General features: G+C 42.0%; 1 protein-coding gene and 1 long non-coding RNA gene across 6 annotated transcripts in view; one reads left to right on the top strand and one right to left on the bottom strand.

Moving 5' to 3' along the window:
* Positions 1-24,835, bottom strand: part of fbxo38 (F-box protein 38) — a 189,429-nt gene that overhangs the window by 13,517 nt on the left and 151,077 nt on the right. For all 5 annotated transcript variants that reach the window (XM_036130053.1, XM_036130054.1, XM_036130055.1 and 2 more), the window contains 2 exons: positions 12,749-12,894; positions 3,965-4,068 (listed from right to left, as the gene is read on the bottom strand). In XM_036130053.1, coding sequence (XP_035985946.1) covers positions 3,965-4,068; positions 12,749-12,894 — 250 coding nt within the window. The remainder of the gene's footprint in view (positions 1-3,964; positions 4,069-12,748; positions 12,895-24,835) is intronic.
* Positions 21,768-22,563, top strand: LOC110367277. The gene is made up of 3 exons (XR_004928804.1): positions 21,768-22,093; positions 22,166-22,404; positions 22,475-22,563. It is a non-coding gene; the product is annotated as an uncharacterized LOC110367277 (long non-coding RNA).

The following is a 24,835-nucleotide window of genomic DNA, read 5'->3' as shown; positions in this document are numbered from 1 at the left end:
TTCTGCTCGCTTCAGGTGGACCCTGAAAAAACTGCAAAAGGGCTCTACATAAGGCTGAAGGAGCTGTACGGCAAACGGGTGCAACCTAGTGGTAAAACAGTCGAACAAATCAATAAAATAATTATTCTTGAACAGTATTCAAGAATATTGTCACCAGAACTACGGGTGGGATAAAGGAACATAATCCAAAGACTGCAAAGAAGGCTACTGAACTGGCTAATGTGTTTGTGGCTGCTAGGAGGAGGACTTGTCATGGGCTTTCCAAAGCTGTTGTTACGACTGGCATCATAAGCTTATGTAAATATGAGTGTGCAGGTGCCTGTCTCTGATTGGTTCCTAGACAACGATGGAGACGTCCAATTGGTGGCCTCCCGGAGGTGACGGATATAAAAGCTGCTGACGTGGACTTCCTGCATCCATCCTCAGCTCATCTCATCCGGCCACACTGTTAACACCATGTAAAGTTGTGGAGCTTGTAGGAGTAAGCTGCCATTTCTGTTTCCTTAGTTTTCTCATGTTTTTCTTAATTAGGGAGATAAGTTGTTGACATTTGGTTTATTTACTTTAAATTAGGTAAGTTGGTTAATATTCAGATAGTTTCCTTTTGTTTGTTGTTTTCAGCATTACCTCTGTCTGAAGCCATATGCTCCACTTGTTGTACCATCTCAATCCCAAATACCTCTTTTTGTAAAATAAATAACATTATAAAATGTTCAATTTTGTGTGTGTTGGCTGCTTGGGATCTGAAGAGGATGGATCCTTCATGTTATGATCTGGCCACCCTTAGACGGGTCGTAACACTGGAAAAAGAATAACTGCAAGCAACCTCCAGCCCAACAGGTGTCAGCTGTGGGTAAGCCCCCTGTGAAAAGATCTGACTCAAAATTTCAGTGGGAGGGAAGAACTGGACAAGATGACAACGTTGGCCCAGGAGCACATGAAGACCTCTTAGTGCAAACAGAAGACCTGTTATGACGCTGCAGCCCAGGAGAGGGAGTTCAAGCTGGGCCAGAAAGTGCTTGTTATGCTGCCTTCAGAGGATAGCAAGCTGCTAGCCAACTGGCAAAATCCTCATGAGGTAATTGGGAAATTGGGACCAACAACATACAAAGTCTCTGTTCCAGGTCAAAGCCACTCCACTCGGATTTTCCATGTGGACCTGCTTAAAGAGTGGGTATCCCGGGACCAAGAGAAATCTGACTCTTGCTGCATCCATAGTACAGAGGATGAAGAACCTGAGGAGCAATATTTCCCTGTTCCATTACCTTCCCAGCCTATTTTGGATCATCTGTCAACGGAACAGCAGTTGGAGGTGAGGAGTGTCAGTCCATTATATGTGTTCCAGAAGAATCCAGGTTATATTGATGTGATGGAAGTGCATTACACTGCCTTAAAAGAAGACACTGCTCCAAAATGAATGAGCTATCGCATTCCTGAGAGACTTCTGGAACCACTCAAAAAGGCAATTGAGGTAATACTTTCTCTTGCATCACAGAGCAGGTGGTGCAATCCAATTGATAGGAATCAATTAATGTTTGATTCCTATCTAACAACTCACATTAATGATTTAATTGAGAAACTTGGAAAAGCAAAGTCCAGAGAGCTGACGGCTTTCAGAAAAACCTGGGGCCTTTACCACTTTAGAGTGATGCTGTTTGGACTTCACAGGGCTCCTGCCATATTCCAGCGCCTATTGGATAAAGTACTCACTGCCCTCTCCCATTTTGCCTCTGCATATCTGAATGACATCATTATTTACAACAATTGCTAGCACCTGCAACACCTGAAAGTGGTCTAAGTGTCTCCAGAAAGCAGGTCTGACAGTGAATCCAGCAAAGTGTGAAATTGCCAAGATGGAGACTGAGTACCTAGGTTTTGTGATTGGAGGAGGACTGGTGAAGCCACAAATTAAAAAAAAAAAGTAAGCCACACAATCCTGCCCCCTTTCACAGACAAGAAAACAACTTAAATCATTTTTGTTATTCCCATTTATTCTGCCAGAGCTTCTCTTCTTATAGACATGACCAGTCTTCGGGGTCCAAACGTACTACTGTGGTTTAAAGAAGCTAAGGCAGCATCCAAAGATCCTGTGCTCCGTTGCCCTAATTTCCAGCAGGAGTTTGTCTTACAAACTGATGCCTCAGATAAAGGTCTTGGTGCTGTGTTGCTTCAGGGCCCCCCTAGTGACCGCCATCCAATTGCCCTTATCAGCCAAAAACGTTTTCCCAGAGAAACCCATTATTCAACTATTCAGAAGGAATAACGGGCTATAAAGTGGGCTCTGGATTAACTTCGCTATTACCTCCTGGGAAGAGATGTTGTACTGGAAACTCACCTCAAAGCACTAAAATGGTCAGAGAGGACGAAAGAAACAGTCGAATAACCCGCTTTTACCTGGCAAAGCGACCCTACAAGTTTTAAGTGCATCACATTCCTGGGAGGAGGAATACTACTGCTGACTACCTGCCCCGTAGTGCCAGCAAGCCTTCAGAGGAGGGAGTGTGTGTTGGATGATATTTACATTTATTGGTTCAAGATGACACCATACACAAGTTAAGCTCAAGTTATTTTAGACACATATTTTCTGATGGGTGCACACTTTAGTTAATATCTGTCTAAATCAGGGGTCGGCAACCTGCGGCTCCGGAGCCGCATGCGGCTCTTTGATCGCTCTGATGCGGCTCAGGTGTTGAAAATAATTATGCCGCGGAGCCACAGGCAGCCGTCAATGCTTGCTGACCAACACTCCTCCTCACCACTTGGTGGTGGTAATGCACACTGAAAAGTTTTTTTTCTCACCGTCAATAAACTCAAGAAGAAGAAGAAGAAGAAGAAGAACTGGTAGTTCACTGGCTGCAGTGACATAAACACAGCGAGGCGGAGTTGAGGCGGCATTTTCAAATGCTGCTTTTTTTTTTAGTAAATTCTTCAAATGACAAACACTGTGACCTAAAATAACATGGAGTCATTGATGAGGGTGAAGAGAGCTAAACAGCAGGGTAAGAGTCGTTACTATCTCTGACATTTGTTCATTTTCAAAGTGAGGAAAACGAACAGTGCTTGGCTCGAGGCTGTGAGTGGAGTCCTGCGCAGCTGAAGTCGAGTCTCAGGTGCCGCCTGAACGTCTGATAGCTCGTCTAATGCAGCTGTTAGCTGGTTAATGACAGGAGCTCGTTCACTTTCGCAGATGTGATTAAAATGTGTTCGGATTAAAAGGAAAGAAAGTATTCCGGATGAACCATTTATATGGGCTGAAAATAAAATAATCCGACCATGATGTGCGTTTACTCGCACCAAGCTTTATTCAAAATAAAAACTCTGACATTAGCAGAATTGATGATTTCCATAAAACAACAGTAGAAGTAAAAGCGCAGAGGTGCATTGGTTCTGGTGCGGGTCCATTTTGTTGCAAAAAGCCCTTATGTGCAGCGTTATTTCATTTAAAATTTCAAAAGGATTTTGTGGCTCCCAGTGTTTTCTTTACTGTCTGAAATGGGTCCAAATGGCTCTTTCAGTGGTAAAGGTTGCCGACCCCTGGTCTAAATGGTTTACTTACACTGACATACCACTACTCAAAATGACTGAGGGGGGGAGGGGTGGGGGGGTTTATTTGTTGAAGTTGAACTAGTTATTTTGTTGTTTTAATATTCACTTATTTGTGCTAAGTTAAAGATGATTTTGCTATATTTGTCTTATTTTTCTGGGGGTCAGTTTTGTTTGTGTGTTGACACTGTTCAGTTGACCACATTGAGTTGGGCCCAAACCCATGTTATTTATTATTTGAGTTATTTTGAATTGAAGCTTGACCCTTTTGTTAACCATTTTTAACATTATTAAATTGAAGTTTTTAAATTTTTTGGATCGCCTTTTGTCCTTGTTTAAATTTGGTCCCTTGCAATACATTACATATGATTGAATTGAAAAGAAAATGGTCAAGTCTTAAATGTTGGCTTCATGAAATTACCCTCCAGTGTGTAGATGTTCCGACCCCATGGGTATTTGGGATACTTCTTCATGTCATCTTCTCTTCTTGTGGTTTCTGGGAAAAACTCATACTTGATTAACTCTCTGAGAAAAAGACACAAAAAGCACAGTCATTGATCCAGTTTGATTACAAATTTTGTCCAATATCTGCAAGTGAACAACGTAAAATTTAAGATTATATGAAAAAATGCTAGTCGCACACTGGAACGCATCCAATTACTGTGGTTAGCTCAGTAGCACAAGTGTAAAACTAACCTGACGCCGCCAGATAGATTTGCTTCGCATATCCATCTGGAAACCTTCCGTTGAAGTAATTTTGGGAAGGGGCGAAAATACTGGTTAGCTGATTGGCCTATGTTGGTGATAGACGAGCCAAATAAACCAATCAGATCAACGAAGCATATGACGTACTCGTCAACATGCTTCGATGTCGCTCGTAACAGAGCGACGACGAAAAGACAACCACAAGCCAAGCTACTCTTGCTGCTGCAGGTAAAGGCTCGTTAGCTCAGCAGAGAAATACTCTGTAATTCCGATAAAACTTGCTCGATAGCCACGCTAACGCTAGTTTCATCGGCTGAAGCCGCCATGTTCTTTAGACTGAACTGTCACGCTTCTCGTTGCGTCACACCTCAACCCGCCTCAAAGCCAACGCTGATTGGACGTTCGTTTGGTGAACGGCTCCAAATTTTCTTTAACGGAGAGTAGCCAGACTGATCTGCAAGTGAAACCTTGAAAGCTCGCGAGATCAGGATGGTCTCACGAGGCTAGTGTAAAACAGCTGTCAGCCTAAAAGCACATGGATCTGGAGGAACTAATGCTATCAGGTTGCCATCTTCTCACATCCACATGGTCTACGTTTCTGTTCCTGGAGAAGGCCATATTAATGACTGTGTTAATTCCTATTTTAAAAAAAAGATCCTACTGAGGACGATCCATTTGAAAACATGACTGAGTTCGGGATGGTCAATTTTATTTGGGTGGATTGTCACGTTCTATGTGTGATCATGTTATGTTAGCTACCTACCTTTACTAGCTACCTACCTTTACCAAATTGACTACTCACTAACTGCCTGGCAGAACAGTATGGGGTGCCCCCAGGGACATATATCAAAATTAACTTCCATATACACGTTAAATTAAACTCTTCCATATAATATAGTGAACCCCATGCATAGACACTAGTGAAAAGCTCTCACATACACTAGTGAAAACATTTACCTCTTATATAACCTACTGAAAACCTTGCACAAACACCAGTGAAAAGCTCTCACATAAACTAGTGAAAACATTTACCTTTTATATAACTTACTCACACGTTCTCATACAAAGTAGAGAGAACTGTTCATATAAACTGGTGAAAAGCTTTACCTTTCATATACACTACTGAAAAGCTTTCATAAACACAACTGAAAAGCTTTCATATACACTACTGAAAAGCTTTTATACACACTACTGAAAAGCTTTTATATACACAACTGAAAAGCTTTCATAAACACTACTGAAAAGCTTTCATATACACTACTGAAAAGCTTTCATATACACTACTGAAAAGCTTTCATACACACTACTGAAAAGCTTTTATATACACTATTGAAAAGCGTTTATATACACTACTGAAAAGCTTTCATACACACTACTAAAAAAGATTTCATACACACTACTAAAAAAGATTTCATACACACTACTGAAATAGCGGTTTAGCGTTGTAGCATTTGACAGGATCCGGAACAGGGTCTCCGTTGAAGACAAAATAAAGTTGAGTAATGCCTCTGCTTCTCTGAGGTGTTCAGCGGGTAGCTGCTCAGTAGTGATGGGTCAATGAGGCGTCATGAAGTGTTTCGACACGTTGCCAAACTGTATTGATACTGTGCCGATACTGTGTCACTGAATACTGACACCTGCTGGATGTTAAAAATCCCTACAGGCAACCTAGTTGACAGCGTTAACTGACACTGATTAGATGACGTTGTATACACAATAATACAATTTAAGTCATTGTATGTTGCATTGTATTATTTCATATTTTCATTTAAATTTAAAATTTCTTTGATTTTTTTATACAGTCAATAAATAATGTGAACCTGTATCATAACTAGGGCTGGGCAACGATTAAAATATTTAATCGCGATTAATCGCACTGATTAATCGCGATTAATCGCGATTAATCGCATTGTATTTACAAACTCCAAGAATGAATTCAAAAGTAGTGTAAAGAGCACTTTTATTTTAATGTTCTGCTGCCATATGAACAAAAGTGTTGTAACATTTGTAGCACTTATCAGTAACACATATTTAGTTTAAAGCTCAACTTAAACATGTAAAACAAAAAACAGCAATAATAATAAATTAAAGCTTATTGCCACTGACAGGGAATTATTTATGGGGAAAAAATCTACCAAAAACAGGCAATTTCTGAGGTGACAGCAGGGAGCAGCATTACCATTTTATGTTTAATACCAAAGTTTAACTTGGCAGTGGTTACAACTAACTTGTTTCTGTCATATTCAATGCTGGAAGAACTTTAAACTGAAATGCTTGCTAACTCGATATGCTTGCGTTGCTTGCGTTTATTTGACGTTGATACGCGGTTTTTTGTTGTTGTGCATATAGTGAATGGCAGGGGGAAAACAGGCAAAAATACATGGATACTTTGAAACGAGAAGCGACTTCACCGACGGCGTCGATGCAGACCCCCCCGCTCCGCTCCGCTCCGCTCCGCACAAAACTTGTTCCGGCCGCCAACTCACCGCCTCGCCTCGCCTAAGCTCGCTCGCGGTACCTGCGGGAAACACCGCCTTCCGCATGTCAGCTGTGTTTTTTTCCGGCCAGCACCTTTCTTCCTCTTTGAATCTGAGGCTGGGCTGACAGCGAGGTTATTGGCGCATTATCGCCACCTACTGTTCTGATTCAAACCCCTACACCGCAGCAACAGACCTTCACAAAATAAAAGCATGTGACCAACATGCGTTAACGCGCGTTAAAGAAAATATCGCCGTTAATAGTCTAATGAGTTAACGCGAAATTAACGCGTTAACTTGCCCAGCCCTAATCATAACGTAATAACCTCTAAGTAAACATGTTGTAAATGAGGATGCTTGTGGACTGGCTTTTTTTTTTTTACAAATTTAAAAAAAAATACGTTGTTTCGATGTTTTGATATTGAATCTGTTACGCTTTTTTGATATCACTTCTCCAGCTGTAGAAAACACCTGATGAAGCACAGATTATGCTGCAGTGCAGAGAAATTGTAATGAAAAGCGGAAGAGGTTTGGACAGACTGTCTTGTTTTTTCCAGTCAATCATAGGATCTTGGGACCCTCTGCCAAGTATCTGTGCACCTCCTGGATGGCATTAGCTGTGGCACTTTGGATCTGCCTGCCCACTTGTCAAATGTTGCCAAATGTTATGTAAAAAGAACAAATTGGCATTTTAGTACATGATTTATAAACAACAAACTGCCCAATAACATGCCTGAAGTAGGGCCAGGCAGCTTTTGTGAAGATGGTCCTGGCTAGGGCTCATTTGGGGTCGTTAGATGATTTATTTCAATATTCTCAGCCGCACATCGCTTTTCTAAAATAACGAGGGAACGTGCTCAGTTCTGAACAATTTAATTGTACTGCTCTTCATTTTTATGCCAGCAGCAGCTTTTTAATAACGTAGGAGACACAGAAAATCTCTCAGAGGCAACTGTATGTTGCGCTGTCAGAAATGTTACTCAGTTACACTTTAAAGGTTTTCCATAGTCAGAGACCCACAAGATTAATAAAATAACTATGCAGAATGAAAGCAATAATTTATTCTGTATCAAATTTCAGCACTTCCAGCTCTAATTTTCCATTCCATATAGCCTATGTAGTTGTAAAGTGAGGTTGGCACATTAAACATCTACAAGACAATCAGTGTCAACTCATTTTTAGAAGGATTGGTGAACAATGGCAAAAAGATGAGCATATCAGTTATTTCAATAACACACACCATCCCATCATTAATTACAAATGTTGAATATAGGCAATTAATGCTTTAGTTGAGAACTGTTAAACATAAAACTTCTAACTTAACCCTTTTGTGTTGAACTAGTGAAGTGTGGGAAAACAGCTTTAATTCTCCATCACATAACTTTCATATTGCACATGCATTGACTTTTTCAACAATTACTATTATTATTATTATATATTACTTAATTTTCCCTTGCGGTTTTCAGCAGCAACGGCATTGTTTCTTATGGTTTAATATTGTCCATATGCCTTCTTTAAAGATTTCTAATTCTACTAGCAGGACATGCACAGTTCCAAGCTTATTTTCTGTCGTTGCCATGGTGAATCGCGTTATTTGCATTCCATTGATCAGGCTTTTTTTCGTGCTCGTGTTCACGTTCAACTCATGGTTGATCGGACGCTGTGTTTAGTTACCTGACATATATCATGTGTTTTGAAATCAGAAACGCTGAGTATGACAGAGTGATGGAGAACTACTCAGAGCAGCAGCTTCCCACTCAGGGTAGATCAGCCGTTTTTTATGACACAAGGCTCAGAACAAAGACGCACAGCGCAACCTGCCCAACCATAAAGGTGTCTGCCAAACACATCAGTGGTGCGCTCCGATCAGCACCTGGCGCTCACAGAGCGAGACTGCGGAACACCATCTCACCAGAGTTGTAAAATGGTTAAAAAGAAAACGAACAGTTCAGCTTGGATTTTATTTACTGCACAGCATAGCTTTGCTGTGCGTGCTGAATCCAGATGCGCGAATGCACACGCGCGCAGCTTAGAGGGAACAGAACATTGCTTATAAACACAGTTTAGCACATCAGTCAGTTTGAAACAGTTCCTGTATCGATCAGATGACTTTCCCATAGCGATACGCGCATTGACACGGGTTTCGCTCTATGAGCTTGACGCATGCGCCGACGCATCAGTGTTGCCGGACCCATCACTACTCAGCAGTAATCAATAATTATATTTGATAAAATATCGGCCGGAGAGTGCACAAAATGTACGGAGCTAACCGGAATGACCTCTGTTTACAATAACTTCCGGGTTAATGACGTTCCTTCCTGTTTCACTGAAATGCCTTCCGTTTCAACTGAAATGCCTTTCGTTTCAACTGAAATCCGTAGCTTTTCAGTAGCATGTATGAAAGCTTTTTCAGTAGTGTGTGTGAGAGCTTTTCAGTAGTGTGTGTGAGAGCTTTTCAGTAGTGTGTATGAAAGCTTTTCAGTAGTGTATGTAAAAGCTTTTTCAGTAGTGTTTATGAAAGCTTTTCAGTAGTGTTTACGAAAGCTTTTCAGTAGTGTATATGAAAGCTTTTCAGTAGTGTTTATGAAAGCTTTTCAGTAGTGTTTATGAAAGCTTTTCAGTAGTGTATATAAAAGCTTTTCAGTAGTGTATATAAAAGCTTTTCAGTAGTGTTTATGAAAGCTTTTCAGTAGGTTTTATGAAAGGTAAAGCTTTTCACCAGTTTATATGAACAGTTCTCACTACTTTGTATGAGAACGTTTGAGTAGATTATATAAGAGGTAAATGTTTTCACTAGTTTATGTGAGAGCTTTTCACTAGTGTTTATGCACGGTTTTCACTATATTATATGGAAGAGTTTAATTTAACATGTGTATATGGAAGTTAATTTTGATATATGTCCCTGGGGGCACCCCATAGAACAGAATGGCCTTAGACATACTCTTAGTTGGAAATGGAGGTGTTTGTGCACTGCTTGGTGACACCAAGTGTATATTTATTCCAAATAACACATCTCCAGATGGGTCCGTGACAAAGGCATTTGAAGGCCTGTGTTCCCTTAGGGAGGAACGGGCAGAAAATTCAGGGGTGACACCTCACTGTTTGGATGCTTTGCCTCTATTTTGGTAAATGGGAAGCTTTAGTATCTTTAAGTTTAAGTTGCTTAGTTGCTTCTGTAGCTGTTTTGGGTTTGTGTGGTTAGTCACAAAATAGAGACATTAAGAATCCAGAGCTAACTATGCACCAATTGTTTGCTATTTGCTTTTACCACAGGTCAAATGTTTATGTTGCATCCTTGGATTTACATTCTGTTATATTACTTTTGGGTTTATTTTATTTTAACTTTTGTTTTCCACCATGATTGGGTTTTAAGTCCTGTTGTGACAGTCATACTGTGATGATGAATTATTATTTCTAAATTAAATTGATTCTATGGTGATGAATGAGAAGAGGTTATTCCAGACTCACAACAAGATCAATGTTTTATGCAATCATTTGATTTGACATAGGATGAACAAGGATCTGATTAGCTATAAAGATCCTTCAATATTAGATGGTAATGGTATCTATTAAATTCAAAACAGCGGTTTCCTGGCTCAGTTTGGCCGAGAGCGGGATTTCCCAGAGCCTGCAATGTTTTTTTTTCTCATTGTGGAAGGTTCTACCTGCTGTACATGTCTCCTAATGTGACTATGGATTGATAACAATGGATGGATGGTTTATCCATGAAGCACAAGTTGCACGTAGGAGGCTTTGAGGTGGGTAGTGAGAGTAGGTGAATTTGACCTTAATTAGTATGTAAGCTTAGATTACCTAGTCTAATGTATATTAAAATAATTTGCATATAGGAATCTAAATCGGCCTTTACTTAATTAGTTGAACACAAAATTGTAGATAAATGCTAAGACTATGATCTTGTGTGATGAGACTGATTCATGAAGCTTTCATGATTTTCATTTTATGTTATATTACCATTTGGTTTAGAAATTTTCTTTGATTTGTGTGAATATTCCTTAATCAAAGGGCAGACTGTAGTAGAAAATGTTCTTGTCTATTTCTAAATTTAAACCTTGTGCAAAAAATGCTGCCACCTTTAACAGAATGATATGTATACTCTACAGCCTGTGTTTGCAGAAATGTCAGTTTCAGTTTCTCAGTTTGTGCTTACATGGTCGTAAAGCATTCTTAGAACTTTATTGTGTGTGTCAATGTGTGGGGAATGATGGTAATTTAGAGTGGGTGAGGAGAGCTGGGTCCTCCACAGGTTGCAGGAGAGGTTAAAGGTCATGAGCCAATAGAGAGCTGTTATACGTCACAGAGGCTTTGTTCATTGCAGAGGTACATGCAAACATGTAGGGCTGTAAATTATCTTTACATGAACAAAATAGTGCAGTGAGTTGATCTGGACCCTCTATTGACAGGCATTGTAAGGGTGGGAGGTATTGCTGCAAGATATGCAAAGCAATTCAAATGAACAGCTTTTGTTAACACCCCCTGGCTGAAGGCTGACTCTAAAGAAACTTTGAGGCCTGTTCTTACTAATCTTCTTTGCAGAGCACCAACATTCAAATGGTCATATCTTCATCAATTCTTTGTTGATTTACACAAGTTTCTCATTGGAAACCTTGAAGTCCACTCTTTCATAATCAGTAAATAACTCAAAACGGAGGAGACTTGTTCCTGGTTTTGCTGTGGCCTGTCAGAATCAGAATCAGATGTACTTTAATAATCCCAGAGGGAAATTACTGTTTCAGTACAACCGCCATAACATAGCATACATCACAAATATTTCAGGGGGAGATGATTTACTGAGGCCATGCTGCAAAAGGACTCTGCCTTACACGGTGCCCACAGGGCGCTGCCATTACTCTGTGTACATCTTCCTCATCTTCAGTGCAGGTAGGGGATCAGAGGGGATGGGTTTTAGGGTTGTTGGTAGGGTATACAAGTAGTCCTTTTGTGTGGGAGTGAGATGTGAATGTCAGGTTTTCAAACCTATAGAAGAAGCTGTTGATGCTGTCAGCCAGTTGGGTGGTCACCAGAGGAGGGATGGGCTCCTATAGCTTCCAATGTTTTTCAAGGTCCTTCAGACTCAATCAGAATTATTAGGTGGGAAGCTGCCTTCTAACTTATCACTGTATCTTCACTCAGCTGCCTTGATCTCCTTGGTGAAACTGTTCCTGTTCTTCTTAAGGCCAGGAAAAATTAAGTTGTAGCAGTTACATCTGGTTTAAGTAAATTGGACTGGGCAGACTGTGGTTCTAGGCAACTGTGTCTAGTCTTGGTTGGAACTACACAACAATTTCACAGGAAAGTCCTGAGTCAGACAGGAAGAGAGTTGCGTTGAAAACATGGGCGTTGCAACAATTATGTGTGAAGGGGATTGTATAACCTGATACTGCTCCTAGATGTCCAATATTATTTCAAGTTTTAAATATAATTCTAAACTGGGATATAATAATGAAACTATTTTGGGCCTGGGCTAAGACCTCAACTGTTTCAGGATCCAGACCTTTATTTTAACAGTATTGTCCAACTACTTACAATTGTTTAAGTTGGATCTTTTCATAATGGTCAGACTTTTACATTTCAGTGACATAAATCTCTATGGTGTGGATGAGTGTGTGCTTTTTATTCCTATCATTGTCTTGTAGAATGAATGAAAATAGCTCAAACTAACAAGATTGATATGATTACAGTTGTTCAAAGATATACTGGTTCAAATTAACAAGCCATTCAAAATTATTTTCACAAAGTTAAGCTGAAAATTAAGTCATAAAAATGTTCAATCATTAATCTATTTTTGACCCATTTCATATGTGTTGCACTGAAACAAGAGGTTTTCCTTATTCTGAAAGGAAACATTTTTGTGTGATTTTTTTTTCAACTTAACATATGCTTTTAGAGTTGGATTTATATTCAGCTGTAAAGAAAAAAATATTTCAAAAACCTAAAACTCAACATACTGTATATTTTTATGCATACTTAAATTTGGAATTAATCAAATTACTTTGAATGCTTACTGGCAGATATTAGCTATGGTGTCCATCCAGCTGCGAATGCGGACTTTGTTGCGTATATTTGGCGGGTTGCTGAATTCATGCACCACAGCGATATGATAGGGATATGGACCCTGGAAAAGATGCCGCTCCAGTGCTACAGAGTCAATCTGAGAAGAGAAAAAAAGCACAGCACCATGGGTAACTACTTTCTGTACACAATGTCATTCAAAGGTTTGGAAACATTTGTTCTTGGACACTTTATCGATATTTATGTACTATGTTTTGAGTGCAACTGGACTATGTATAGATATTTTAATTCTACTGAAAACACCATGCACACAGAAGCTTACTCTGTTTCAACATTTGATCTCTTTAAATCTTTTAATCAAATTGAATAATTGTTCTTTTGTACAACCACACAATGCCTTTCATGGAGACCCGGCATTTACCCAATGTTCCTGCGGCTGTAAAACTCCACTGAATTTTTACTTACACAGGTGTACAGTATACGGTGTTGTATTCAGTTCTATTTCTGGTACGCTTCTCTTACTGGCTTCCATGTTTGCAGGCTGCTACTCTTGCCAAAATAAAATATCAAATACTGCGCTCTGATTTGGGAACCTTGAGAACTCTCATATGATTGACTCAGGAACCAGGAAGTAAACAAAGGCTACACTCTGAACCAAAGTAGTTCCGGCCCATAGGTTTGAATGGAGAAACACTTGATTGACATTGTTGATGGAGAAGACCAATTGTTGATAGGGAATGTTACTTCCATCCTGGGTGACAGATGACTGATTTAGGTTGATTGTACAGTAAATATCTTACTTATAGCTCCTTTAAAGCTATAGTTGGTAGTCCTGTTCAGAAACACTATTATACTGGGTAAAATCGTCCTTACATCCTGAAAGTAGTCAATGCATTCAGAATAAATAAATATAAATAAATAAAATGTATCTCTGTGGGATCTGCAGGCCAGTAATGAATTTGACCAATCACCGCTCTTTGCACTGAAGAGCGTTGATTTGTTAAGAGTTTTGTTCCTGCTCTCACTCCTCTCTGTACCTCAAGTTTCGGGGGTATTGCCTCATCTATTGGTTGTCCCCCATGCCAATCATCATCCCGCTCATGTAACAGCAGTAAGCATACATGCTCCTTCTTAGTCTCCGCTTGCTAGCTGTGCATGCGCACTTCTAATGTTTATGTATGTGGCAGCATAGGGTTAGAGGCAGACTCCTAATTAAAGGCCAGAGTTCTTATTGGCTCCTTGCATCAGTCGGATTCCTATGAAAGCCCGGTCTCTTGTGATGCTCCCTCTCTGACTTCACTCTTTGGCCAAACCCAGCTTTCCACTTCCGTGTTTTTCTGCGCCCCACGGCAGCACGGATAGATCGCGGATCTATCCGATCGGAAAGCATGGATTTTGGCCCTTAGAGCTCAATTAGCCTAGCATTAACTTAGGTTCTTATTCTGCTATAGGCAACAAGGGCACTGCTCTAGCAAAGCATCTCCCCTCCCATGAGCTGCAGTTCAGCTTAATGTGGTAAATTGTGTCTGTTTGGTAACTTGGCTCTTATATTTAAAGGGGAAGTCTGGTCAACAAGGTAAAATCAGTGGATCATTAGCTATAACTAAAACTAATACGTTTGTGGTGATTTAATAAATTTAGCGTTAATCAGTAAAGAACTAAAAACATAAATTGTCATCGCGATTACCGATACTGGGGGCAGCCATTATTGCCCAAATATGGGCTAAAACGGCCGCCTGACATCACATCCTGTGATGTGATGTCAGGCATTGTGGTGAGCCGACAGTAGTTCTCAGTGCTTTACAAGCAAACTCAATAGGAACCGTTCTACACAGCTGCGGACTTCACCAATGTAATCCGCGTGAGCTATTGTTGAAGCAACAATGCCCACGTGCATGGCAGTTGGATGTCCCAATACATCGGGTAAAAGTGGAAAAAACATTACTTATTTCAACTTTCCGATTCATGAGCCAACACGGGCTTGTCGCTGGATTGCCAACTTGAAGAGGGAGGATTTGCCATCTAACTTCTGGCCAGAGAGAAACATCATATGCAGCCAACATTTCGAAAAAGAATGTTTTGAAGATGACAAGAGAGCAAGAATTTTCGGTAGGTTTTTCTTTTTTATAATGTAGAATTTGTGGGGAACTTTGGTTACCCGACCAGAGGGGCGGAGTGATATGACACACTTGGAAAGAATATGTAGTGTGTCTTATAATTTTGTCCATTGTCTGGGCAGAGCTCGTCTGTGTGTATTAGCGCACTCTCGTGGATCTCCGTATTGGCGCAATAAGCAAAACTTCACCACTAGGTGTTTTTTGTTGAGCACTGTCTGCAGACCAAAACAATATCTGTTAGAAGTAGGGCTGTCAGTAGGGCTTGTCAGTTTTAATGCGTTATTAAGGCGTTAATTTTGTTTGACCATAACAGCGCCTTTTTTAAGGTGCGTTGACAGCATTATTTTTTTTCCCCCTTAGCTTACGTTGTTCCAAAATTGCTAGAGCTTGCATAACAGACCCGCCCTCACTGTTGCGAAGCCCCCTTATTTTATGTGACTTTGATCTTCTTTTTTCTAAAGTAGCTTGTTAATTTCACGAGTTGAAGTTTTTTGGGCTTGTGTCAGAAAGTGAAGTGGATTGTTTCGGCTCTAAACTAAGTGACACTGCCGTACTACAGACACCAGCGGAAATATCCCTCCACCTCATAACGCACTGAAGCTCATCCTGCCATAGGAGCAGAGTGAGTAAAGTCAAAAGGAGCAGCGCTGCCTGTGTTTTATGCAGTTTATGGTTGTAATAACTGATGATAACTGCTTAAAGTAGATTTGGCGGTGCAGATCACCATTTTGTGCGTGTAGTGACAAACATATAGAGCCTTGGAACTTGCTCAACAGCCGGTCCCCCGATGTGACGTCACAAACTGGGAGGGGACAGTACTATTCTTGACCAAGATGGACGCCTCCACATAAACATGATTAAATGAAAATTACTCTTAATTAAAAAAAACTTATAATTTATTGAACAGTATGTAGTAGTTTTATATTTAAAGTACTTTCAGCAGTTTGAATTCTGATTTTGACCGCACTTTTCCTTTAAATATTAACTCTGCCTCTATTTTGTACTGCTGCCGTTTCATGCTGCTGTAATCCTCCTTTGTTTCTGCGGGCATTTGCCCCCGTGCTGCTGTGGTTGAAAACTTGGAGCTAAGCTGGACTGAAGAATCCTGCCATGCAGAAACAGCTTTGTTTATTTCTCCTCAGCCTTTACAGGAAAGCGGACTCCAGACAGAGCTGAAAAAATGGCAAGGAGCCACTTCTCCACGCTGAGAGGAAAACCTGCTGAAATCGTGACTGCAACCGGGTCAAAGGCTGTCTGCAGGACCTCTGAGCCTCCGATCTCGACCGATGCTCCACGCTTCAGCAAGCTCATGGCTACATGCCTCCAACCTGCCTGACCACGCTGCCGGTTAGCTCATAGCTGAGGAGCTGCACGCTATCCCGCTGCTGAACAGACGAACGATTTTCCCTGCTTTTCAGTGCTCCTTCCTTGGATGGCCAAAGTGGACCGAACTCTCATGAGGCACCGGCAGGTTGGACAGAGAGACCCAAAGGGAAAGGTTACATAATGGAAAATGTTTGGGATGCGTCCACATGGTGTTTTAAACAAAGGTGCTAACGAAGTTAGCCCATGCTAGCATCCTGTTCCATGGCATTGCTGATATGGTTCAAATGTGTTTTATGGTTATAACAAACATTATCTCCACAGGGGTTTCATACATTGATGGGATATTAATGTTTACATTATCCGGCCCACTCATTATGACTAAAATAAAAGCCGAAGCTTTCAAAGTCAGCGCCAAAAACCCGCTAGCCAAAATGCTATTTAGCTCCTGGTTACATCTGGTTCCGGACTTTCAAAAAAAGGAGCTTGTTTTAAAGCATAAGGCTGGTTTGTTTCGCTCCACCGTCGTTCGATTGTGCTATTAGCCTTACTGATTTAAAAAGACACTTTGGATTAACATTAATCACTACAGCGACCCCTAGCGCCCGGAGGTAGATTTGCATTAATAAAATCGCACGTTCATAAAGTTTAAATGATTTTACTGAGCAAACCATTCTTTAAAATATTATTTCCTCAAAGTTATGTTTTGTGTTTACTCGGGATTTCTATTGTGAATGGGTTGAAACACATACCAAATGTTGTTCTAAATTAGTGAAACTAATTTAACCTCAATTCACATTCTTTAAGATGAACTTTGGTTCTTTAACTCAAACAAAATGTTATTTCATCAAATAACATTTTGTTTACTCAGGATTTGCATTGTGAATGGATTGAAAACATGCCAAATGTTAATTAAGCTAATTTAACTCCATTTCATGCTGTTTGAATCAGATCTACAGTAAACAAGGATTCACTGAATTAATCTGATTATGATCAACCACTTTTGTTTCGTCTTTGTGTACCTTTGCATGTAAATAGTTCCTTAGCTTAGCTTCTTTTTATCTTCTTTTTGCTTAGTAGTTTAGTTAAGTCTCACTAGCCTAGTAGAGAGGATTTAGTGATTGAAATATCGTGTTAATTCAGATAAACAACATTACATAGTGATGTTCTGTGGATGTTAATTTTATTTCTGTTATTAAATTCTTGAACTTGAAGAAGTTGTCCCCCCTTTAATCTATGCGTGTGCAGAGTCTGCTGTTAAAAGATCGCTAGTGCTCGAATTCATCCCATTCAACCATTGTCCTGATATCATCTTCATCATCACCAGACAATACTTAACAGACAATACTTAACAGACAGAGAGTTATTTATGAAACATTAAATAACTTTAAACAGTGTATAATTGCACAACACATACAACATTTGGCGCAACCATGATGAACTGGTTGAACTGGCACAGCTGACAATACGCCGATCTGATTGGCTGAGCAGCAAAACTCAAATCACGTGACCTCTTGGACCTAAGTGCAATGGTTTATATTTCTTTTTATCGGCTATAACTTATTAATGTGCAAGTTAAAACGTGGGAACATTGGTGTTTTGAAATGACTATCTGTAGCAACTGATCCAAGTGCAAGAAAGTTGCCCCCTGACAGTTCATACTAAAAGTCACCGTACAGATTCTGGCCCACGGCCTAATAGGCAGCCCATTTCCGGCTGAAGGCCATATTAAAGTGGCCCGATAGACAGTTTTTTTTAAGCTAAACTATAGTGTGAAATTGTATTTTAATAAAATTTTTGTACCTAGGAGCTGATGGTGACGCCTGTGTTGGTGGATTCCCTGGTGGTGGTTTCTTCTTGGTTTGAGGTGTATTTTTTCCCTTATTTTGCTGTGTGTCTTACTTTAGTTTACCCCTTAGTTGTCTCTACTTCACCAGTGGCCTCAGCTCCTAGCTGCTTTATTTTTTTTCCCGTTTTTTAGTGAATTTTTCCATGAGTTTAGCTTAAATTTGGACATTTTATAGATTGAACAGAAAAATATATAAAATGTATTTTATAAAAAATATTTCTTTTAAATAAAAATATTAACTTAAACTGGACAGTCTCTTGCCTCTGTTATGCTATTATAACGTGACCAACTGTAACAGTTGGGACTACAACTTCCCAGACCGCCCACAGCTCAGATGACAACAGAGGTTGTGACTGTTCAGCTGCATGCTTTTCCCTAGCACATGGTGGGCCCCCCAAGTGCATCTCTTGGCAAGACCAACAGAAACCGCATCACTTTTCATTCGTTGTATGCCAGAGAGGTCTGGACTTTAATTTAACATTAATTCATTGTTAATTCAACTTGGAAATCCTACATCTCCCAGTGAATCAATGAAGCCCAGTCATTTTGTTTTAGTCAAACAAAACCACCGAGCCACTCAAGAACTCGCAGCTGCCCCCGCTGAAACTAGATGCTTGCCGCAGCTCCAAGTCGTCACCATCCAGGTTAGCCGGGACGGCACCAGCACATTCTGCCTCCTCAGCACCACCAGCCAACATTATATTTCCTCTCCCCGTCAATCTGGCTGAGATCCAAAGACACTGAGCTGTGCACCACCGATCTTGCTTTTTGGAAAGAACAAATAAGTAAAGAGATCTCTATAAGGTAATATTTTGTGCCTTGGCAGAACATATTAGCAACAGGTTTAATGCTTAAGTACTCCAGAGGGGAATTTGTTTGAACTGTGCTGAATATTTCTTATGTGTGTGACTGAATCTACATGATAATCTATTTGCGCTTTGCTTGGTTTGGCCGATAGGCACGGCTCTGTTCTTTTCCATTTTAAAGCTTCCCACAGTTTTTGTGAAGCTCTTTGTTTCAGCTGGTAACAACCCTTCAAGTCGAAGTCAGCCCTCACGCTAGGCTAGTGTGTTAGCCTGTGGTCTTGCCTGAAGCCATTTTGTGCATGGCAAATTTGAATGAAAGCGGCAACTTGACCATCATTCTGAAGGAACTAAAAGAATTCAGAAAGGACAACTCCCATCAACTGAAAAATATCTGAAGACATTCAAATCACCAATAAGAGATTAGAAGAGGCAGAGGAGTGGATCACCACAGCTGAGACACACATCCAGACATCAGATGAGGCAGTGACTGAGCTGATCGAACTATGTGCTCAACCTCATGCCAAAATGGTAGATTTGAAAAGCTGTGCAAGACAGGACTGTATTCGCATTCGCAAGTGGTATGAGCATAACTGAAAACATGTCTGAAACTTATTAAAAGACCTCAGTTATGCAGTCATCTGAACTGTAATATGGAGGGAACGGGTTGACAAAATAAAATAAATATACCATGTAAAACCTGTCTGTAAAGCTCCCAATAATTAGTTAAAGGTATCATGATGTTATTAAAAGATGATTAAACACTTCAATGTACCATGAAATATCTGAATAAAAATGTTAAAGGCATCAATAAATGCTGATCACTAGTGGTTAAAACTCCAATTCCAATTGTAATTAAAGTTATGAACGTTTGCTGGGCAACTCTAACTCAGTTCTACAACTGAATAGACACCCCTCTTCCAGGTTAAATAAAGTTAATAACTAATAAGCAAATTATTAGTGCTAATCATTAAAGCCTCATAGCCCCTGATCAAAACCATTTGAATCAATTTTCGTTGTAGCTAACTGAGTAGAAAGAAATCAGACCAGAGTGGATTTGGGAGATTTTCTTTCATGCAATTCCCCCTGAAGAGCAGAAGAGCAGAGTAAGGTGGTCTTGCACATGTGCAGTTATTTAAAAAGGGGACTTGGGTAAACTTCTGGAAAAATCACCGACCCTAGCTTTAAGTATGCCTGCTTAAATAAAATAAGGAGGGAATGAGAACTGAACTAAAGTCTCTGAGCAAAAGTGGCTACTGCTTTTCTTTGCTACTTAAGATAGTGAGCAGATAATGTTAGATTTGGGCATACTAGTTTGAATTTAACTTAATCTAGAACCAACTACTAATAAGACCCCTTGGGTTTAAGCACACAACTGCATTTCTTTGTGCTGCTGTTTTTACTGCACCCAAGGTGGGTTTGATTCTGTTAGATAACATTAAAAATGCCTAACTTTCTGAGCAGTGCTCCATAATGTGGAAGCTATAAGATGCCAGCTGTTAAGTGTGGTGCAAGATCCAGGACCATACAGAAATACTTTGAAAAGAAGACTGATCAAACATCCATCTCTTTGTGTTACAACCCTTTAAAGTGTTTAGGAGAAGAATAACTAGACCTCTCAACTTTTATCCAAAGATAAGAGTCAGATAATGTTAATTTTCACCTGGGGGTGAAAACCATGGACACAAAAATCAATGATTTTCATAATTCTTGCCTGGGACTCTGAAGGAGAAGGCTGCGCTGGGGGAAGCGACCAGCCATGCGGGCCTCGTTGGCCCTCCCAAAGGCTCACAAAAGGTGCTTCTGTGAAACTCATTTCCCCTCGCTTCAATGGAGCGACACAGGGGGAAATTCTTTTCGTCCAGAAGACCTGACCGGGCTTGGCGAACTAACTAATCAAAGCTAAGTCTGCAGTCACACTTCCGCTTAACCAGATGCTGAAGTGAAAGAATCTGTCATTGTTTTGCTTCCTCAGGAAGAGTGAGAGCAGCCAGCAGAGGACCCATGCTCCCAAGGTGAGCGCAAAATCTGGACTGAAATCGCCTGCTGCATGCTGGGGACTAGAGTATGACCCGGGAACTGGTCCGACCGCGTTTCGGCTAGCTCAGAGCCGTATGTCTGCTGCTGAAATGGCCAACTCTTTTCCTGGAGTATTGCTTTTCTGGATGCCCAAAGTGAAGCGAACTGACACAAAGGCACCGACAGGTATGGCAGAAAAATAAACAGGGAAAGTTGAATGGGTTACTTAGAAGGTTACTTGAAGCGTTTTCACAGTGTTTTTGAAACACGTGGAGATTACAGGGCAGCTCCCTCTAGCATTCTTCAAACCAGGTCATTGCTGATGTAATTCGAGTGTGTTTTTACGGTTATAACAAGCGTTATCTCCCCAAGGGTTTTATACACTGTTGAGATATTGATGTTATTCTGTCCACTCATTCATTATGACTAAAATAAAACTGAAGCTTTAAAAAGTTAGAGCCAAATGTCCACTAGCCCAGTGGTTTTCAATAGGTCAGGCGCGCCTCCCTTGGGGGGCGCCAAAGAGTCAGAGGGGAGGCGTGAGAAGACAGAGAAGAAGACAGAAGAAGACAGCGCTGCCGCTCTGCTCTGTGAAACTATGTAGCGATATTTTTACCTTCTGTTTGAGTGCGCAGGAACCAATCAAGCGTGCAGTGAGACAACTCTCAAAGCTCAAAACCGGTCTGGTGTGCTCTCAACTCTGAAAAACTCTTCTCAACCCACTATCCTCGCACTCAGTTCCATCTCAGCTCGCGCTCACCTGCTCATTCCACGCTCAACAAGCAAGCAACCGAGCAAGCGCAAGCTGTGCGCTTGCTCGGCTGTTTCTGCGCTCGCAACTTCAAAAACTGTCCACCTCACCAGCCAATAACAGACAGGTTTTTTTTTTCCATCCAATCAGAGTGTGGCTTGCAAATACTGCATTCAGATGGATTAAACCAAAATGTTGCAGCCTTTGGCAAAAATTACTAAACATTACGGTGGGATTAAAGAAAAAAAAAAAGAAAAACAAATAAAAAGTTTAATATTTTAGCCTAAAACTGCCAGAACTTAGCACACAGCGCCATGCAGTTCTCTGCTGGCGCTGTCCCCTCTGCTCTCTCCACAGGTGACTGCAGCTGACTGGTGGGCGGGGCGCGCACACCTGCGGCTCGTTCTGCGAGTCAGCGCTGGAGCAAAAGAGCAGCGCTCAGACAGCCGGTGGATGCCTGAGTGTTAGCATCAGTGGTATGCTTGTGTGGCCACTGTCTGTCAAACGATTATATGCTCGCATCTAATCAGTGCCTCTTGTCCTCTCAGGTTTCCCGTGCCTTGATCCAGCCGTGGCGCTTATGCACTTGTCTTGCCAGACTTCAGAGGAAAACCAGTCAGTCTGACTCGCCAGATTCCACCGGCTGTCCTCGACCACCTCGGGCGCTGCTCGGACCTCCCCTTGCTCCTTCAGCTCACCGCCGCTCAGTCACCAACCTCCATCAGAGCCGAAAGCGCTAAGTTCCTCCTCCGCTCCACTTCCCCCGGTCCGGTCCCCGAACCTTGTGGTAAGCGCCCCGCCCCTCAGTCCGTCATTTCTCTCACCGCAACCCAGCCTAAACTTGTTTTTCTCCCTAGATCCTCTCACCCCGGCTCCGTTCAGCCTTAAATTCTGTGATCAGCCAGCTCCGCTCCTGTAAATAAAACCTTTAAACTGCTCATTGTTGTCCCAAGTGTCTCTCTGCATGTGGGCCAAATACGTCCGAAACATGACAGAAGAACACTCAGGCCAACAATCTGACCCAGCAGGGGCATTTGGGACGACTTTAACAGCCCATCAGGAGCAGCTTCAGACCCTCCACATGGCCGTGCAAACAACACAGAATCAGTTGCAGGGGCTGGCAGCTCAGATCAGTCAACTATCTGACACTTTCCGTGCTACACTACAGTCCGGCTCGGCATCCAGTGGTGCCCCTGAGCCTCAATCTGCCGATCCTCCCCGATCTGTACCTGAAAACTCAGCCCCTAGTCCAGAGAAATTCTCTGGGGATAGTGAGGATTGTGCTGGTTTTCTTTTTCAGTGTTCGTTAGTTTTTAACCAATCCCCGCAAAGATTTGCGCTAGATGAGGCAAAGATCTCATTCGTTTTACGTTTATTATCTGGGAAAGCTTTAAGATGGGCTGAGTCCCGCTTCCCAGACTGTCAGCTTTTCGGCTGCACTTTTGCTGAATTTTTGCAGGAATTTAAAATGGTTTTTTCCGCTGATTTCGACCCAGTTCAGCAGTCCCGACATCTTTTAGCCCTCAGGCAGCGTGGCAAGCGGGTCTCGGAGTTTGCTATAGAGTTCCGCACCCTGGCGGCTGCTGCGGGCTGGGAGGCTCGCGCTTTGAAAACCGTGTTTTTTCAAGCCTTGGACGAGCCACTCAAAGATGAGCTGGCCCGCCTCGAGGAACCCGCCACGCTAAACGAATTGATCGCGTTAACAATCCGTTTAGACAACCATTTAAGGACTCGAGGCAGGGGACGCGCAGAGAGGCCAGTCCTCTACCGGCCGCCTCCTCCCACACCTGACCGCGTACCCCTTCGCCCTGTTGCCACTCCTCCTTCCCCCCCGGAGCCCATGCAGGTGGGTCGGGTACGTCTGACTCCTGAGGAGAGGCAGCAACGTTTTGATGACAAACTATGCATGTACTGCGCGTCTCCTGAGCATTTTGTTAACACCTGTCCTGCTCGGCCAAAAGGGCGGGTCCGTCGTCAGTAAAGGGGAGGCCGGCGGACCACACTGAAGTTTCGCTCCCCGCATCTCCTAGGCTCTGCTTACCCACAACGCTGTTAACGGCTAACAAGAATTTTGCTCTATCCGCCCTGGTTGACTCAGGGTGCGACCTTAATTTAATTGACCAATCTTTTGTTTTGCGAGCCGGGATTGAAACTGTTCCTTTGTCTACCCCCCTCCAGGTTTCTGCCCTGGATGGGGGCAGTCTTCCCCGGGTAACTCAGCAGACCAAGCCCCTTGAGGTTGTTATCTCCGGTAATCATAGGGAGTTTATTTCGTTTTTTGTTTTCCCAGTTAAGCACGCTCCTGTCGTCCTGGGTTTCGCTTGGTTAAATAAGCACAACCCGCATATTAATTGGGCCGTTGGACGAGTCGAGTCCTGGTCCCAGACGTGTCTGTTTCGCTGCTTGCAATCTGCTGTCCCTGCGGGGCCCCCTTCCACGCCGTCTTTCGCTGAGGGTGACTCAGTAGATTTTAGTTTTGTTCCCGAGCAATATCATGACCTGAAATTAGTCTTTAGTAAGGCCCGGGCTGAATCTTTACCACCGCACAGACCATACGATTGCGCAATCGAGCTTTTGCCGGGCGCTCCCCTGCCTTCTAGTCGCCTTTATAATATTTCCCGTGCAGAGCGACAGGCGCTGGAGAAATACATTAAAGAATCCCTAGCATCTGGTCTAATCCGTCCCTCCTCTTCTCCGCTTGGGGCTGGGTTCTTTTTTGTCGGCAAAAAGGACGGATCTCTCCGTCCCTGCATTGATTATCGAGGGCTGAACGCAATAACTGTTAAAAATAAATATCCCTTGCCACTTCTTTCCTCCGCCCTGGAACCGGTGCAGTCCGCCACAATTTTCACAAAATTGGATCTGCGCAATGCTTACCACTTGGTTCGGATCCGCCGGGGGGACGAGTGGAAAACAGCGTTTAAGACCCCACTAGGGCACTTTGAATACCTAGTGATGCCCTTCGGCCTGTGCAATGCGCCTTCAGTTTTCCAAGCCATGGTAAATGATGTCCTTCGGGATTTTCTAAACATTTTTGTCTTCGTCTATCTGGATGACATTCTGATCTATTCAAAGACTCTCGCTGAACACCAACATCATGTCCGACTAGTTCTTCAGCGCCTCCTGGAAAATCGCCTTTTCGTCAAGGCCGAAAAATGCGAGTTTCATAAGCCTTCAGTAGTTTTCCTCGGCCTCATCCTGGAGGGTGGGCGGGTCCG

This window comes from Fundulus heteroclitus, unplaced genomic scaffold (assembly GCF_011125445.2).
Source record: "Fundulus heteroclitus isolate FHET01 unplaced genomic scaffold, MU-UCD_Fhet_4.1 scaffold_28, whole genome shotgun sequence".
Lineage (NCBI taxonomy): Eukaryota > Metazoa > Chordata > Actinopteri > Cyprinodontiformes > Fundulidae > Fundulus > Fundulus heteroclitus.
Note: the sequence above shows the minus strand (reverse complement) of the source record. Positions and strands in the feature narration are given on the sequence as shown.